Source organism: Phocoena sinus, chromosome 13 (assembly GCF_008692025.1).
Source record: "Phocoena sinus isolate mPhoSin1 chromosome 13, mPhoSin1.pri, whole genome shotgun sequence".
NCBI classification, from domain to species: domain Eukaryota; kingdom Metazoa; phylum Chordata; class Mammalia; order Artiodactyla; family Phocoenidae; genus Phocoena; species Phocoena sinus.
The window spans coordinates 40,096,735-40,114,834 of NC_045775.1; the positions used below are offsets into that span (position 1 = coordinate 40,096,735).

Below are 18,100 nucleotides of genomic sequence, written 5' to 3' on the forward strand. Positions count from 1 at the left end.
CTGATTGTCCTTGCATGACTTATCCTTTCTGCATTGACTTAAAAATGCAACATTTGTCACATAATACATTTTTGTACGTGCTTTTGTCTGTTTCTAGATTTTCTGTGCCATTCCTTCATCTGTCTATTTTGGTGCAAGTCTTATGGTTTTAGATAGTGTCGCTTATAACCGGTATGACATGTTCCCCTTCATTCTTTTTCTTTTCTTTTTTTTTTAAAGTTCTTTTTTTATGTGTATTAAAGGAACTAGTCTATGTGGACATACATCTGAATTTTATTATCAAACCTCATTTAGCATTCTTATTTGTAAGATCAGGGAAATGATGCGACCTTTTTCTTTATTTCTTATGATGCTTTTTCCATAGCCCCTCTTGGAATCTGTGCCTTATGAAGAAGCACTGGCAAACCGCCGGGTCCTTCTCAGCTCTACTGAAAGTCGAGAAGGCCTTGCACAACAGGTATGGCATCGGGAAAATCATGGTACTTGTTAAAGAGCATGAATATAAAATCCCCTATAAAAGGTTTTCATACACATAGAGCAATTTAAAAGGCTATGTAAGTAAACATGTAAAATTAATTAACACATGCTAAAAAGCACCATAAGCGTAATTCATTGAAAACCATTTGTTGATACTCTAAATAAGTCATCCTGATTCAATTGGTGTTATGATTGCCAATAAAGTAATATCAGCACACTCTGGCCATGCTGATTAATTATTTAGGTACTAGATTTAAATGTCTGAAATAATAAGGCAAAAAAGGGGGGTGTGGCTAGAGACTCAGTGAGTTATTTTTATTTCCTAAATGGACAGGAATGAAAAATTTCCAGTGCTCAATTGATCAGTTGAATTTGGGTGGCAGGTGGAGGTAGGTGGTATTATTTTTTTCAGAAGTTGGTACAAACTGACCCCAGTTTAGCATTCGCCAGAGATTTATTTACTTTAACACCTGGCTTGCTTTAGTTTTGGAAAAATTTATTTTAAAGAGAGCACAAATTTATCTGAGACAGTATTTTGCCTATGCCGACCTTATTTTCATTGGACACATATCACTTATCTTTTCAACATTAATTCAATAGGATGTTGAAGCTAAAAATTTAATCCACATAATAATTCCTAAAAAACAAAATTCCTGAGACAAAGAGTGAAATGTGGAGTATCTTAAAAATTTATTTTAGATTTCCTTCTTATTTTATGTGAGGAAAGTAAGGCTCAAAGAAATTAAACAGCTTTTATCCATAGTAGCTAGTAAGTAGCAGAATGGTCTGACTTCAGAGCTATTGCTTTTCTCACTCTGCCATTGACCAGCTGCAGGCTAGTCTGATAAGCACTCCGGGTCTCACATCCTGCCTCTCTAAAGCGAGGATAATACCTACCTTTCAGGGTCCCATAAGGATTAATTGAGCCAATGAGAGGCAGTGTGATCGGGTGAAAAGAATCAGACTTGTGAGCCAGACACATGAGGTCCCACATCCTGGCTCTGTTTGTTAGCTTTGCAGGTGGTCGAGCTGCTGGGACTTCAAGTTCTCCTCTTTGAGACGTGAGAATTGTAGGACTGTTAGGAGGCTTCAGTAGGATACTGGCAGGAAAATATCATGAACAGTGGTACGTGGTAATTGTTCAACGATGATAGTTGGTAAAGCATTTGGAATTCACTCTAAGATTGTTTTTATTTTTATTTAATTCTCAAGCTTTCATTTGCCTTGAAAATTAGCTTTTTTAAAGCTTCTTATTGAAGCATAACATACTTAAAGAAAAGTATATAAATTATTAATATATTTCAGTGAATTTTCATAAGTAAACACATTAATGTAACTGGTAGCTAGATAAAATTTTTTAAAAAGAATATTTCTTTATGTAAGGTATATACCTGTAAAAAAAAGATTGCCAGGACCTCAGAAACTTTCCTCATGCCCCTTTCCAGTTACTACTCTCCTCTTTCCCCAGAGGTAACCATTATCCTGCATTCTTTGTTCTGTTGCCTGATACCGAACTTCATATTAAATGAGAATTATGTAGCATCTCTTTCAGATCTGGCTTCTTTTGTTCAACATTATATTTATAATAGTCATCCATGTTATGTGTAGTTGTAATTGGTCCATTTTCATTCCTGTTGAGTATTCTGTCGTGTGAAAATACATAATTTATTTATCCATTCTTACAGCTTATGACTATTTGGGTAGTTTTCAAGTGTTTGACCATGGTAGGGCTGCTATGGGCATTCTTATACTTGTCTTTTGATAAACATACATGTTTTTCTCTTGGGTGTATACTTAGAAGTAGAATTGCTAAGTCATAGGATACAAGTTCAATTTTCAAAGATCCTGCCAAACAGTTTTCAAAGTGTTTGTCCCAAATTCCACTCCCCCAAGCACTATATGATAGTTCCAGTTGCTCCATAAACATGTCCATCTTTGTATTTTCTGTCTTTCATTTTAGTCATTTGGGTGGTTTTTTTTGTGTGTTTTGTTTTTATTCATTTGGGTGGTTTTAAATTGCTTTTCCTTGGTTAATAGTGACATTGGATACCTTCTTTTTTATGTTTATAGTAATGTTCAGGTGCCTATTCAAGTCTTCTTTTCTCCTGTTTCTCTATTGGGTTGACTGTCTTTTTATCATTGATTTATAGAAGTTCTTTATATGTTATGGGTATTAGTCCACTGTTGGATACATGCATCTACCACTTTGTGGCTTTCCTGTTTACTCTCTCTATTATACCTTGTGATAAATAGAGATTTAAAAAATTTCATTCTAGTTCAATTTCTCAATTTATGGTTGTGCTTTTTGTATCCTGTTTAATAAAACGTTCCCTATTCCAGGATCAAGCTTTTTTGTTTTCACACCTGTGAAGTAGTTTTGGTCTACATTCCATAAAGTATTTTTTTTTGGCTGGTAAGTTTTGTCTGCATCATCCTCTAAGGTGCAGAACTCTCTGTTGCTTTCAAGGTTCAGCAGAGTTTGGAGAAGATTTCTAAACTGGAGCAGGAAAAAGAACATTGGATGTTGGAAGCACAGTTAGCTAAAATCAAGCTGGAGAAAGAAAACCAGCGAACTGCAGATAAACTGAAGAGCACAAGTAGTGGGCAGGCGGTTGGGGTAGCCCAGGAAGGGGTCGCCGTGGTGACCGCTGCGGGCCAGGAAGATGCGTCTGCCAAGGCTGTGCCGGTGCCCGTTCACAGCACTAGTTTGGTAAGTGTCTTCTTTTTTTAAATGGTAATTGGTGGGGATCCATCTTAGTGTTCAGTGTTAACCATCTAAAGTACATGTCACTTGATAACAGGAATAATCCATGTGCTCTAGAAAAAGCAGATTGGTAAGCAGGATGCCCCCTTCAAAAAAGCAACCTTATTAAATTCTCTTTGATTTTACATGTGAGACTTCCCCACGGTAAGGGCTGTGGTGCTGGAGAAGATATAGTAAGTCAGATTTAAGATGATTCTGTTTCTCCACTGCAACATTGGTGATATGGGGGTTATGTTTCTGACAAAGGACTAACTGCCTAACTTTTTATAGAAATGACGACAAATACCATTTTTAACCAATTACGTGGTGTATTCCTAGGTAGTATAAAGCTTTATGACATACGTATAATATAGAAACCCATCAGGTTAGCTAAACTTCATAAGACAGTATACTGACAAGTTATTTTGCAACTTTATATTTCTTGCTTATATTTAATTGCAGTGATTTAGAAGGTGAAGAAACATCTCTGTTGGAATTATAAAATTCAGTTACATTGAGAAAAGTTTTCTGATTATATTTTTCTGCCCACTGTTAAAAAAAATTAGAAAATCTAGAAAATGAGAAATCAGGAAGGGAAGGGAAAAAAACCCTCAAAATTAGAATGATCTCATTAAATATATTTTCGTTAGCATTTTTTGAGAAATTTAAGGAGAGCCATGGCACTTTTTGACAGCCCTGTCCTAAGGCTACCCCTGTAGCTCACTGATGCTTTTGAACAGCAAGTTATGGTCCTTCTCACATCTCCCTTGCATCTGATTCAGAGCATACCTGATAGTAATATATACAAATTAACTTCTGTTTTCAAGATGTATACAGACCTCACTGCACATCAACAGTGTGAGAAACGTGGATTATTATTAGTTTTCTTAGGTGTGATAATGATACTTTGATTATTTAGGAGAATACCTTTATTTTTTGGAGATAAATGCTAAAGTACTCAGGGTAAGGTATCATCATATCTGCAACTTACTCTCAGATTGTTCAGGAAATATATACACACACAGATAAATTAAGCAAATGAGCAAATTGTTAATTACTGAATGTAGATGGTGGCTACATATGATTATTATACTTTTTTCTCCAACTTTTCTATATGTTTGAAAATTTTCATAATAAAATGTAGGGGAGGAAAAAAGAATGAAAATGTTTTAGAAAAGTAAAAAACATAAAGCAGACTTCTCAGAGCAGTGATTTGAATGGCTGCTGTGCTCACTGGATGATCCTATGTGACCCCTGATGGCAAGGCTGAGTCTCAGCCACAGGTGTTGCACATTGCCTCTGATAGGGGAAGGTGACTGCCTAGAAGAACATTTAACAAACAGAGCAGAATTCTGACATCAGTTCGGGTACCATCTGGGGAAGTGCAACACTGCCAGCACTCATCTTTGGACTTCCCTTCAGAGTCTGTTTATTGATCAGGTCAGACTGTTCTCCATTGGGTCTGATTTCTTCTTTCTCCTGTCTTCTCTCCCTGCTTCCCTGCATCTGCTCCTTCCGTTTTCTCCCATTTGCACTAACAGTAATTGGTGCTGGCCGGGAGTAACTATGGGAGCAGACCAGGGAGGGCACTGATGACAGTGATAGTAATTGCAGTAATCATATGCCAGCCACGGTTCTAAGGACTTTTCAGTGTGTTAACTCAGTCAGTCCTCACACAGATCCTATGAGATTGCAGGTACTATCATATCTTCATTTTATAGATGAGGAAACTGGTGGACAGAGAGGTAGAGTAACTCATCTGAAGTCACACACTTGGTAAGTGATGGATCTAGGGTTCAAACCCAGAACATCTAGGTCCACACCCTGTCCTTTTAATCAACATGGCCTTTTGCTCTGATGGGTGTCAGAAAATAGATCAGCGGACAAACGTATTTGTTTATGGCTTGCCTTTCTGAAGTACTGGAAGTTGGCAACACTGGTGTATTTGAGTCATTAATGTCAGTTGCTGAAAGTTGAGGACTGTCTTTTTATTTGAACATTTTCAAAGGAGAGCACACTATTCTTACATATGCAAGTGAGAAAGATTTCCAGGGACATGGGAAACCTTTAGTACCAAACACTATTGGTCTGTGAGTGATGATGACTTTATTTGGGTTTGGTGAGTTTGGAAGTTGCTATAACTTTAAGTTGTCTGTCTGGTTAGCATGTGTGTGCTATTTCTGTCTGCATCTGTTAAGGATCTCTTTCCTCCCACCCACTTCATAAGGTGCTAGAAGAGTAATTTTCCTAGAGTATGTTACTGATTATGCACTCTATTGCTTCTAGACTTTTAGTGGCTCCCTATTATCTATAGGATATAGTCTACTCATTAGTTTGGCATTCAAGGTCTGTGAACACCTATTCCAAACTACGTTTCTTCAGCATTTCCCTGTACAAACTCAAACCGAGCTTTCTTTCCTGATAATGTTTTTTGTGTTTTTGCTTCCCTGTATTGTTCAAGCTGTTTCTTTTGCCTGGATGCCTATTTATTCATAACTCCTGTCACCTACATACTCAAATACTTTGCCTTCCAACTTCTCAACTTTCTTGAATTCAAAACTCTTCCCATCATTAAGGTACAGTTGAGTTGCCACATTTTCCATGAACCCCAGTTTTGGGCATTGTCTTTGACAGTCAGGATCAGAGAACCAAGACCTGGTTGGCCTCCTTGCATTTTTCACAGTCTAGTCTATATGGTGAATCTATTCCCGTCCCTTGGTTGCTTTCAGTCTAATGGAATGAGAGCCTGGATAGACATCTGTCCAGAGTGCTGGGAGATGACAGAGAAGTCGCCTGGAGGGCTTGGGGAGGGCATCCCAAAGGAGGTAACATGGGTGTGTTTCATAAATGAGCAGGAGACCAAGGCAGGAGAAGAGTATTTCAGGCTGAGAGAAGGGTCTCCCCACATAATTCACTTTCTCTCCTGCACGTGGCAGATTCCTGCCGAAAATAACCTGGAGACAATAGAGAGAAAAAGGGAGGCTTTTTTTTTTTTTGCCTTCCCTGATGTTTCCTTTTCAGCCTCTTTTTATCACCCCACCGCCCCCGCAACCTCCCATCCTGCCTTAAGTGAAGTTAAGTGAACTGAGTGTGTGTGTCTCCTTCTGTTGTCGTCCTCTTGGGTGTTGGAACAAAGTCTATGCCCGTTTTAAAGTTAATTGACTAACAAAGGAAACTCAAAAGTCCCCAGAAGGTTCCTTTGGTTCAAGCACTTTGGGGCTGAAAAAGTTACATCAGATAGAAACTTCTTATTTCTAACCCTATAGCATTGCAAAAGTTAACTGTTTATTATGTTTAATTAACATATCTAGGACTGTAATTTGAACATTCAGCCCCCTGTTAATTATTGTAATAAAAGATAGGGACTTCTCTGGTGGCGCAGTGGTTAAGAATCTGCCTGCCGGGCTTCCCTGGTGGCGCAGTGGTTGAGAGCCCGCCTGCCAATGCAGGGGACACGGGTTCGTGCCCCGGTCTGGGAAGATCCCACATGCTGCGGAGCGGCTGGGCCCGTGAGCTGTGGCCGCTGAGCCTGCGCATCCGGAGCCTGTGCTCCGCAGCGGGAGAGGCCACAACAGTGAGAGGCCCGTGTACCGCAAACAAACACACAAACACACACACACACACACACACACACACACAGAATCTGCCTGACAATGCAGGGGTCACAGGTTCGATCCCTGGTCCGGGAAGATCCCACACGCCATGGAGCAGCTAAGTCCGTGCACCACAACTACTGAGCCTGCGCTCTAGAGCCCTCGAGCCACAACTACTGAGGCCCGCGTACCTAGAGCCCGTGCTCTGCAACAAGAGAAGCCACCACAATGAAGAGTAGCTCCGCTCACCGCAACTAGAGAAAGCCCATGCACAGCAAAGAAGACACAATGCAGCCAATAAAAAAGATAACAGTAACCTCAAGAAAGAAAAAGCACAGAAAACTACAAGTTTTCATTTTTTTTTGCTGAAATTAAAATGCACTGCTTAGGGCTTCCCTGGTGGCACAGTGGTTGAGAGCCTGCCTGCTGATGCAGGCGACACGGGTTCGTGCCCCGGTCCGGAAAGATCCCGCATGCTGCGGAGCGGCTAGGCCTGTGAGCCATGGCCGCTGAAGCTGCGTGTCCGGAGCCTGTGCTCTGCAACGGGAGAGACCACAACAGTGAGAGGCCCGTGTACCGCAAAAAAAAAAAAAAAAATAGCACTGCTTAAATTCACAGAATTTTAAAATATATATATTTCAAGTATAAAAACAATAAACGTACGTTGTAGGTAATTTTAAAATACAGAAGAGTAAAAGAAGAAAAAAAGTTGACATTTTCCTGAATACCCAACAACCGCTGTTAACATTTTTTTCTACAAAATTTCATACTTGGTTGACATTATACTATATAAAATTTAAAATCTTTTAGCATAACATTAATAAACAAACATTTATCCTGTTATTAGAAACTCTATGTAAACTTAGTTATTGATTCCATAGTATTCTATATAGAATATACCTAAGTTTACCTATGACATTGGTTATAATTTTTATTATTTTAAATAACATCTCATTTTTATGCATAAGATTCTTTCTGCCTCCAGATGATTTCTTTGGGGTATATTCTCAGGGTTAGAGTTATTGGGTCAAAAGGCATGAATGTTTTTAAGTTCCTTGATCTCTACTGCCAAATTATTTTCTCAAAGGACTGTATTAGTTTAAACTCTCATCAGTGGCATATGAGAAAATGTTGAAATTATAAATTTTGCAACTTTTTCTTGAAGTTATACGATTCCATTCCTTTTCAGGACTGTTTGCTGTACCACATTCTCAAACCATAACCCAGGAGTAAAGGGGATAAGGGGTAGATCCCATGCTTGTGATTTATTTTGCCAAATGTACTCATGTTTGAATGTATAAAATTAAAATGATGAGTGTGTTACTGTAAACGGTTTTTCACTGAAAGACTAATTGCTATTCCTGCTTTAGTGTGTAGAAAGTTATGGCTCCTCTATTAATAAAGGTCTTATAAAAAAGTTCCTTTTACAGCTAGGTGGGCATAACATTCATATACTGCTCACAGTTCAGGTAGTACTCTTGAGGATATTATTTAGAATCCATGAAAACTGTTTGTTGGCTGTCATCTCTGATTAACAGAATCCATCAAAACTGAGTTTCCAATAGTTTCCTTAACTTACTGAGCCCAAGCACTTGCCCTTCCACTTTGAACAATAAAATGAATTCAAGAACCATGACTACTATCTGTTTTTGAACTCTGAATCCACAAAAGGAAGCTTTAAAAAACCTGGCGGCACTTCAGTATGTCTGTAATACATATACTTTTTCATTAGTTTAAATCTGAAGTTAATACTTATTAATGTCATAATGGTATTTCTTCTTTATCCTTTTGACCTTTCAGCCAGAGAGTTTGCTATTTGTGTTTTGCGTTTGGAATGTTTAGTTATTATGGTCACCATGAAACTGTCTTTAGGTCTCTTTGGCCGCTGCTTTGGAAATAAGCGTAGCAATGACAAGAGGAGTTAAAAACTGTTCTTCCTCTCTCTCTTCCCAGACAGTTTGTTGGGTTTCAGTGAAAATGGCTAACAGCATTCTGATAGAGGAAATAGTGATGGTCACTATCCATTCCTGCCTCATGACAGAAATGATGACTGTGGTTACTTATCTGTAGGTCCAGCTTCTTTGTGTTGAAAGATGATTGATTTGAGGGTAATCGTCTAGAACTCCACTGCTAGTGTGCTTGGTTTTTTGTTGCTGTTGTTGTTTTGTTTTATTTTTTTTTAATGTTGCTTATTTTATTTTTTTATTTTACTTTTTTGGCCATGCCATGTAGCCTGTGGGATCTTAGTTCCCCAACCAGGGATTGAACCCCAGGCCCACAGCAGTGAAAGCTCTGAGTCCTAATCACTGGACTGCCAGGGAATTCCCACAAGTGTGCTTTGAAACAGTGTGAACTGAGAAGAGAAAAACATTACAAGTGTTTAAGCTATTGCGTTTGAAGTGTAAGCAGTCTGTTCTAAAGCTTTTTTCCCTTATGTTCTAGATTGGGATTTTAACCAGGACGTCTGACAGTAAGGTAATGTGTGCTTAACATCATGTTGTTTGTTAGTAAACATCTTGCCACATGTTTGTTAACAAAATCCGCCAAAAGTCAGCTTCATCTAATTGCGTTACTGACAATTCTAGCAAATGTGGATCCATGTTGCTTTTCTCTCTGGGTCAGTTTTAACTGTCACCGATAAATTACAGCCTGTCTGTAATTGCCTCCTTGAATGACTTGACTTGGCAGTTTGACAAGCTCTCTGGCATGTGGCAGGAGGCTGCGAGCCGTTACCCTCCCAGTGGGCCAGCTGGCAAAGCAGGGCTTTTCAGGGCCTTGACCATCAGTGGGCTTGGTAGTTCTTTTCAGCCCTCAAGTGACTGAACCCAGGTCAGATTTGGCTTGTCAGATAGGTTTGCACATTTTAGTTTTGAAATATTACAAGATTTTGAAATATTACAGATATTACAGGCTCACAAATAACCATTAAAAGAACACTGAAGTCACTCAGCTTTCCAGTCAGTATGGTAAACTGGTAAATATAGTTCAAGTAAATTCTGTGATTTCCTTATTAGCCTTATACTTTAGGTAACCTTGAACTTCTGCATATATTTTTAAACTAAACTGAGTGGTGTGTTATTGCTAGAGTGACTAGTAGAAATCTAGTCTGGGACAAGGGCCATAAATTGTTCATTATAGAAATAGTTTAATTTGTTAGTATGTTTAAGAGTATAAGAGCTTTTTTAAGAGAATTTGGGGGAAAAAAGAATGTTCAGATTTTTAGGAGTTCCAATAAATGCTCCCCTTTCACCTGTTCTCTTCCAGTTAGAGGAGGACATAGAAGTCAGACAGATTGAGATTTGAAAATTAGGTGTGTGGCAGATAAAAACTGAGTGGAGAGACATGACCCCATGGGTGGTGGGCGTCCCAAGACTTTACTTCTGCTTTGTTCTCTTGAAGCCTCAGCTTCATTGTGAGATAGGCAGGGTGCCGAATAAAAGAAATTTGCAATATATATTTACCTGCCCTGTCTGAAGTTTCTCCGAGGGGTGGGAAAACTATGATTTCCCATCAAATTTCAAAGGAAAATGTAGGAAATGTCTTTTTTTTTTTTTGCTAAAGTGATATTAATTTTGTTTTTTTTCCTCTCTCTCTCTCTCTCTCTCAGAACTGCTTCATTCCACTGGCATTTATTTATTGAGTTATGTGTGCTCTGTTTAGGCTCCAGATGTGGAATCTCGGGAAGACTTAATTAGAAATCACTACATGGCAAGGATAGTGGAACTGACGTCTCAGCTGCAGCTGGCTGATAGCAAGTCAGTGCATTTTTATGCTGAGGTGAGTGGAGAGTTTATTGGATCAGGTGGATTTTTCTAACCCCTTCAGGAATTAGGTCACTGTCCTGGCCTCCTGCTGTTCACTAGAGGAGAGAGGTCAGAGTCTCTGTGTCTGCAATATGGATTTGGTTAGAGTTCGTATAGATTGGTCCACATACCAACCAAAAATCTTTATTGCAGTGAATATAACAGGTAGCCTTTCTTATGGTTATGTAGCATGTTTTGGAGCATTATAATTATAGATTATAATCTTGTTTTAGAAAGTTATAGGCAGGTAACATTCATAGATCAAGGAATTTTCGTTTAGGGAAATTCAAAGCAAAGTATGCCTGATTCTTTTTTTTTTTTTTTAAATACTCTCTAGTTTCTAATGACAACTTGTGGAAATCAGTTTTTGTAAATGATAAAATGCAAAATGTAACCTCTTTCAACCTTTAAAAAATACAAAATCTTTCTTTTTGTTACATTTTCTTCTTCCCTCACCAAATAATTCATTTTCTTAAGAGGATTAGAAAAACACTATGCAAGATAATAAAATTATACAAATTCATTGATAAGAAGGGGAGAAAATGAAGGAAGAAATTACAGATATCAAAGAGTGAGAAACAAATGATAAGATAGAATGGATGTCGCTCAATATATAAGAATACCTGTAAGGTCTCTGCTGGGAAACTTTTTATTAAAAGGTTAGTTATAGATGTTAGACGGAGAATTATAATGCTTTAAACTGTGAAGGAAATTGACAAAGGAAAGACAACACCCTTCATTGGGATGCGACTTTGTGATTTTCTCCTGTTTTACAGAGACGGAGAAGAGTTGATAGGAATCCAGTTGCTAGGAGTGGAGGGGGGCTTTGCTTCTTTCCTCCTGCTGAAATAAATGATGTGCCTAGCTTAGTGATGCATACCTGTTTGATAAGATGATCAGTAGTGATGGCTGTTGAGCTGTAGAAAACGGGGAGGACGGCAAGCTGAACTGCTGCAGTGCTTACCATCCCAGCCACTCAGTGCACACAGCACATCATGGTGGCCTGGTTTGGATCCCTAACTGCCTTCTGAATTACTCTCTTAGGCTTGATTGTCATCCTCATGAGGACCCGTGCTTTGCAAAACTCTTTCCCTCTTTTTCAGGTTCAGTGCTAAGCACACCGATAGATGCGCGGTTAAAGGAGGGTGGTTGATTTGGTTGGCTTAACTTTCCTGAAATTCTCTTGTGAGGAGTAAAATGAGTAACCGGGGGATTTCTGAGGCTGTCTTATTTCCAAGAGATTTGCTTATCTTAGTAAATTCTTTCAGCACAATTGTGACACAGAATTTTTAAATTGTTCTCGTTTTTCCTTGTCTGTAAACAGGAAGCGGTAACCCTCTGTACTACTTTACTGGAATGGTCGGTCTGAGCGTCTGATGTTGACATAACATTTGAACATGTCTTAACAGATCCTCCTTGTCAGTCTCATGGTTTATCAGAAAATTTAGTGATCCTTTTAATGGCACGCCCTCTTTGAACAGTAGTATGAAATAGAATTTTTCTTTTTTCTTCTTGATCTACTCTGTCTCTGGATAGCCTTGGTTAGAATCCCCAAAGACAGCAAGTGGGATCTTTGAAGTCCTGTACTCATTTTTTTTTTTTCATCTGTTGAGTGGGGCTGTAAAGCTTTTATTGTTTCTGTGATATGGTCTCCAATAAAGGACTTAAAACACAAGAAAAGTATCTTAGGATTCATATTGCATGATGCCATTGATCACTTTTGAAATAACCACTTCCCTTCTCATCCAATGTGGGTGTAAATGAATCCTGGGTAAATGTAGAAACTTCTGGTGGTTTTGTAGCCACTGGTCATCAGGCTAGAGCTAGGAAAAAACAGCGATGAGCTTGGGTTAGTAGACTTTTTTTCCCTTATTAAAATGATGAGAGTGAGGACCACATCTTTCTTTTGTGTGGTCCAGTGTGTGGTGCAAGGCCTGTAGATATTCAGTAGATATTTGTGGAAGGAAGGGAGGAAGTACTTTCGGTTTGGGGGATTGTTTTCTAGTAACCTTCCCTGAAGTAAATTTGGTTTGGGGAAATGGTCCCTGGGATAATTGAATGTTTTCTGATTTAACAGTGCCGAGCACTCTCTAAAAGACTGGCCTTGGCTGAAAAGTCTAAAGAGGCACTGGCAGAAGAGATGAAGGTAGCCAGTCAGAACAACAGCAGACTTCAGGTGAGTTCATGCTACCTAAGCAGTGTTAGTATGTTTTTCAATTGAAAGTTCTTGGGCCAAAAAAATCAGCATTTCCTTTCTCAAATGGTGGCATTTAACCTCTAGACATAACATTTTTCTAACCATTTTATCTCTAACTCATTTTAAAGTAACATCTCATTTATGTCAGGCAAGAAGTAGTTGTATTATTTATTGCTCTGACTTTATTTTAATTGTAAGTAGTTTTGCAGTCAGCATTTCTTTGAATAGTACTTATTTACCCGAAGTCCTTCCCTTTTCTCCTCCTTCCGGTTAATCCTTGTCATGGTGGGCGGGAGGCTTGTTCTGTTCATGTGACTCTGTTCCTTCTCTTTACTGTTTCATAAAACTGACATAAACTGGAAGGTAGGGCTGCAAAATATTCCTCCTTACTCACTGCTTTGTTTTAAAGCCTAGCTTCCAGAAAGCCCCTATTAAATATAGAAGTGATACAGGCAAAGAAATAATTCATGCACTTCCTCCTGGTTTCAGATTCGTTTATCAGATTAGCTAGGAGCACAGGATTAGATTTTAAAAGGTCCTTTAGAGCCCGAGAGCTGGAAAGAGAGAGGAAAGTGCTTCTTCCAGGGAGGGCCCTGCCTAGAGGACGGTGGGCCGTCAAGGTGTGGGGTAGTGGGGACGTGCCAGAGATCACCTTCCCCACCTCACCGAAGGTTCAGGAAAACCTAAGAGAAAGATCATATAGCCCGCTTCTTTTTTTTGTGACATCTTTATACCTGGCACAGAAGGAAACTTTTTTATTTTTGCAAAGAAATTCCGAACATATTTTGAAGGCTGAGAAAAACGTCTGCCCTGTTTCTTTTAACTTAGCTCTCTTGTTAGTCCTGTGGCTTAACCTTCATATTAATTGATCAGATAGGTCATCTTGATAGGTTACTTTTCAAACATTTTTTTCCTAAATTAAAAAAGCTTTAGAGTGGTATGACTAGTGGGGTTTTGCTTTCTCTTTTCTTTTTCCCTGGCCATTTAGGATGAGCTGACAACTACCAAGAGGAGTTATGAGGATCAGTTAAGTATGATGAGCGACCACCTGTGCAGCATGAACGAGACACTATCTAAACAGAGAGAAGAGATTGACACACTAAAGATGTCTAGTAAGGTAGGAGAGGAAGGGATCTCTCTGCAATGTAATATTTAATATTTAATGTATTTAATACAAGGTATTTCATTGCTGTGTGTTTCAGAAACAAAAGGTTAAGAGATCTGAAGTGTTTATAAATCATTTCACTTGTCTTCTTATCTGAAAGTAGAATGAAGATTCTTTGATTGAGTTGTAAGTTGAGAGGAGGTCTAATCTCTGAGGCCCTAACACTGTGACCGTTGCTTTTTGGCATTTTGGGCATTTTTGGCATTTCTGCTACTGTTCTGTTAGTTAGGAGGATTCTTGGGGGGTTTATGATGGGGATTACTCTTATCTATGTGAATCTAAAATGGTGCTGTTGAAGAGTAACCTTCTTTAGCAAATTTATTCTCATACATATTCATATAACCTAGGACTGTCTTGTCCTTTTAATTCCAAAAACTTCATAGATTTCATTTCCCATAAAGCCTCTGCTTGTCCAGGCTGGGGTCAGTAGATATTGGTAATGTTTTTGTGTTGAAGGGCATATCCACATATCATGTCTCTTTGTTGTATCATAATGTATATACCCTTACCATGAAAGGTAAGCTTCAAGAGGCCAGGGAGTTGGTTTCATGCATCATCTCAGATGCTTGGCATATTTTGGTAACCCAGACAATACTCTGCCACCAGCAGCTTGGATTTACTGTCTCCAGCCTGTGCTCTGAAATCCACTGCTGCCCCTTACCGATCTAGCAGGCATGTACTGAGTTCCTGCCGTGTGCTGGCTCTGGGGAAGACATAAAGATGAACAAACTATAGCTTCATTTTAGCATCTGCCAGTGGTGGTACAGAGCAGCATCCCGCTCAGTTGGTATCTCCTTGGAAAATGTATCATGTTAATGCACTAGAATCTGCGTTACGTAATTTTGCTTCTCAGTGGAGTTTTGTGTTAATGTTTGGCCTCTGGCTGCTTCAGAGAATGTCTGTAATGCTTTTCTGGGACATCTTGTGATGATTGTAACCACCCAGTGTGGTTCTGATTCGGGTTCTCCAGTTACTTGTGCTTCAGGAACTTTAGCTTGGAGGTAGAGGGTGGAGGTTGGGCCTCCTTTAACGCTTTTGGCCTCTTGATATTCCATCAGGGCAATAGCCGACTCATGTAGAAAGCACATGTGTTAGTGGGAGTAGTAGGAGAAAGCCTGCTTTAGCACCTAACATTTGAAAAAAAGTAGCAGCGATTATAGGGAAAGTTTTCAGGCCTCAGAGCTGCAGAAGGCATTCGGTTCTGAATTGAGAAGGGTTATTGTGGGGTATAGCAAAGCTCATTGTCCCAAAGGTAATTGTATTGCAGCCACTTTAGAAGTGAGGGAAGTTTTAAGCCCTCTTAGAACTTTTTAATCTAGTCCTTAGAATATCTGTCATTAATGAAACACTGAGTTAGAGATCCTTCTTCACTTTGTAGTTTCTGTTCTTAACCTTTCCTTGATCATTCTGTGGTTCCTATATTTTGCACACCTCCCCCATTTATTAGTCATTTCAATTGCTATGACATCGTCTTATGGCTGAGTTGACATGGCCTCCATTGGATACCAAATAAACGTCCTGAAACCATTTGTTTGCTATGATCTTGCTCTTAATGTTTGTGTTCTGCAATCATTTCCTACTTAATGAAAAAAAGTATTTATATGTAATAGTTAAATGTAGGAATTTGAACCTATCCAGAAAGAAGAAAAGTTACATAAAACTGGAAAGTCCAAATCTCCATATGTGAGGGAATTGGGAATAAGTTAAGACATCTTCTCTCTAACTTGTTCTCAACTGGTATCTGATCTTCCCCTTGACAGTAATCATTACCATTGGGGTGTTAGTTGGCACATGTTCAAAATTAGTACCTATTAAGACCCTTTAAAAGGTGTTTATTTCAACAGCAAAGGAACATGTTCAGGCTAAAAGTTTTTATCAGCTTTATGAAATCATAAACTACATTGTCTTTGGAACAAAATTAATATTTGAGGTTTGATAAATCCAAGATAGCTTTCTTTTCTTTCTTTATTGCCTGTCCTCAGACCCCAGGGGAATAAGGTTCATGGACGGAGAAAGTGGAGAGAGTTAAAAGTAACAAACCGCTCTGTGATTCCTGTTCAAAAGTTAGCGATGCAAGGTTATCAGCTGTTCTCCCTCTTGGAAACTAAAGTTTTCCACAGTGAAATATGGCTTCCAGACAGCTTGGTGTCTAAACTGCATGAATGATTTTTCTAGAGGTTGGCATTCTTATTATTGACATTTTTCTTTGCACAGGGGAATTCTAAAAAGAACAAGAGTCGATAGTTTACAGAGAGCTGGTTGGCGACTTCTTTTCAGAGCTGCTACTGCTGCGCGGAGCTGCGGGGCCGAGACTCCACGTCCAGGGCTGGCCGCCTTCAGGAAGCTGGAGTGTTGTTGGACTTAGTAAAGTAGTCAGTGTTGTAAATGGCCTTGAAGTATTTAAAATATATTTGTAACCAGTAAGGTAAATCCAGAATTTGATGTTGACAGTAAAACGGAAAACAGTACACACACCATGGATATTGTAGGTTTCCTTATGCTGTTTTTACTGTGCACTTTTTAAAATTAGGCTTTAATTTCAGTATGTAAGAACAACAAATATTTTGTATATTTTCAAACTCAGTGATATGGTAATCAATTTGGTATCTGTGGAATAGGTATGTGTTTCTGGATAAAAAGCTTAAATTGTCAAACTGTCATTAATTCTTACTGTAATTGAAAGCAGTTTCCAATTCTTTTTGAAGACTTGTTCATTGTCTCTCTCTCCCCCTCCCTCTCTCCTGCTCTCTCTGTCTGTTCTGGAGGGAGTGGGCCTTGAAAACTTCAGATCTTGTGGGTTTATTATCATTGTCTTCAGCTCTTCAGTACCCTCTCTGTGTTGGAATAATAGCTTAAGGAAATTGATGTCAATAAATTCGTACTTATATCAAACTTTCAGTCTCTCTATGAAAATCTGATGAAGGAAACTAAAACTTATTAAAGTAAGCTTCACAAAATTACCAAATCCCAACTGATTTTGATATAATCTTTCTAATCCCCCAAATTGGAATAATTGTACAGTTAATCCTTTATTAAGGCTTTGAGTACCTCCCAAGGTACTTGTAACCATGCTTCAAGCGAGGACCCTGAGCCCTTTCAGGCTCCTCTTGGTTTCTTTCATAAACATTGTGTCATTTCAGTGTATATTTCACGGGTGAAATTTTTCCCAGCACCTCCATCCCCAAGTCTCTAAATATGTTGCTCCTTTCTTCTGAGTTTCCTGCACATGCCCATTTCACTCCAGGTCCAAGTCCCCAGACTAGGTCCGCAGACCTGAAACGCCTTCTTCCTCACCTCCCTGTCTGCAGCTTCATCTCCTTTGAGCCTCTTCTCTAGGCAGTTGCTAGTCACCCTCCAAAAATGCTTTATTCTGTTTCACCTGAGAGCTCATCACCAGCTTCCCTCCGTGCTCAACATAAAGGCCAACTCCTTGGCCTCTGGGCCACTGTAGAGGCAGACTCTGGTGGTTGTGCCCAGTCCCCATAGTATGAAAGTGTTTGAATCCTGTCTCGGAGATCTCTGGGTCAGTCAGCTCAGTCCCATCCTCCCGGCCCTTTGAGTCCCTAGCCCCTTTGCCCTTTCCGTTTTCTGTGACCTGCTCATTTTAATTCTCCATCAACTGAACCAGCTGTTTTCACTGCAGCTGCACCTAAGTCCCCAAGCACCGTGCTGATTAGCTCCACCGTAAACCTAGAGTTTCCTGCTCCTGCTAGACCTTCAGTGTTCTGTGATGCTGCATTTGGAATTTCTGGTCCACTTCTATTCCTCCTTTGGAGAGTTTGGGATGAAGGAGTGACCTCATCTGGCTTATGTTTTAGTGGAATTGTGGGCTGCTATGCTGAGAATAGATTGTAGGGGAGCAACGGCGGAAGCAGACAGACAAGTTGGGAAGCAACTGCAGTAGCAGGAGGCTGTTGAGAGATGATGGTAGCCTGGACCGTGCTGGTGGTAGTGGAAGTTGTGTGAAGTCTGTTTCTGGATTTATTTTGAAGAGAGTGGATAGGAATTGCTGAAATTGCAACTCTTTCCCCCGTACACTTCTATTACTCTTCTCTGCCTTGTTTTACTCCTAATATTGGTTTGGCCAAAAAGTTCATTTGGGTCTTTCCATAACATCTTATG

At 39.3% G+C, this 18,100-nt stretch overlaps 1 protein-coding gene across 3 annotated transcripts in view; it reads left to right on the forward strand.

The window, feature by feature from the left end:
* Positions 1-17,112, forward strand: part of PPP1R21 (protein phosphatase 1 regulatory subunit 21) — a 56,610-nt gene extending 39,498 nt beyond the window's left edge. The window contains exons 16-22 of one of the 3 annotated variants that reach the window (XM_032652038.1): positions 365-457; positions 2,945-3,187; positions 9,256-9,288; positions 10,474-10,590; positions 12,694-12,792; positions 13,802-13,930; positions 16,193-16,870. In XM_032652038.1, the coding sequence (XP_032507929.1) occupies positions 365-457; positions 2,945-3,187; positions 9,256-9,288; positions 10,474-10,590; positions 12,694-12,792; positions 13,802-13,930; positions 16,193-16,222 (744 nt within the window). In that variant the 3' untranslated portion in view covers positions 16,223-16,870. Of the gene's footprint in view, positions 1-364; positions 458-2,944; positions 3,188-4,941; positions 4,997-9,255; positions 9,289-10,473; positions 10,591-12,693; positions 12,793-13,801; positions 13,931-16,192 lie in introns of those variants that run through there. The other 2 variants (XR_004352678.1, XM_032652039.1) reach the window with 2 other exon arrangements.
* The last annotated feature ends 988 nt before the right edge of the window (positions 17,113-18,100 follow it).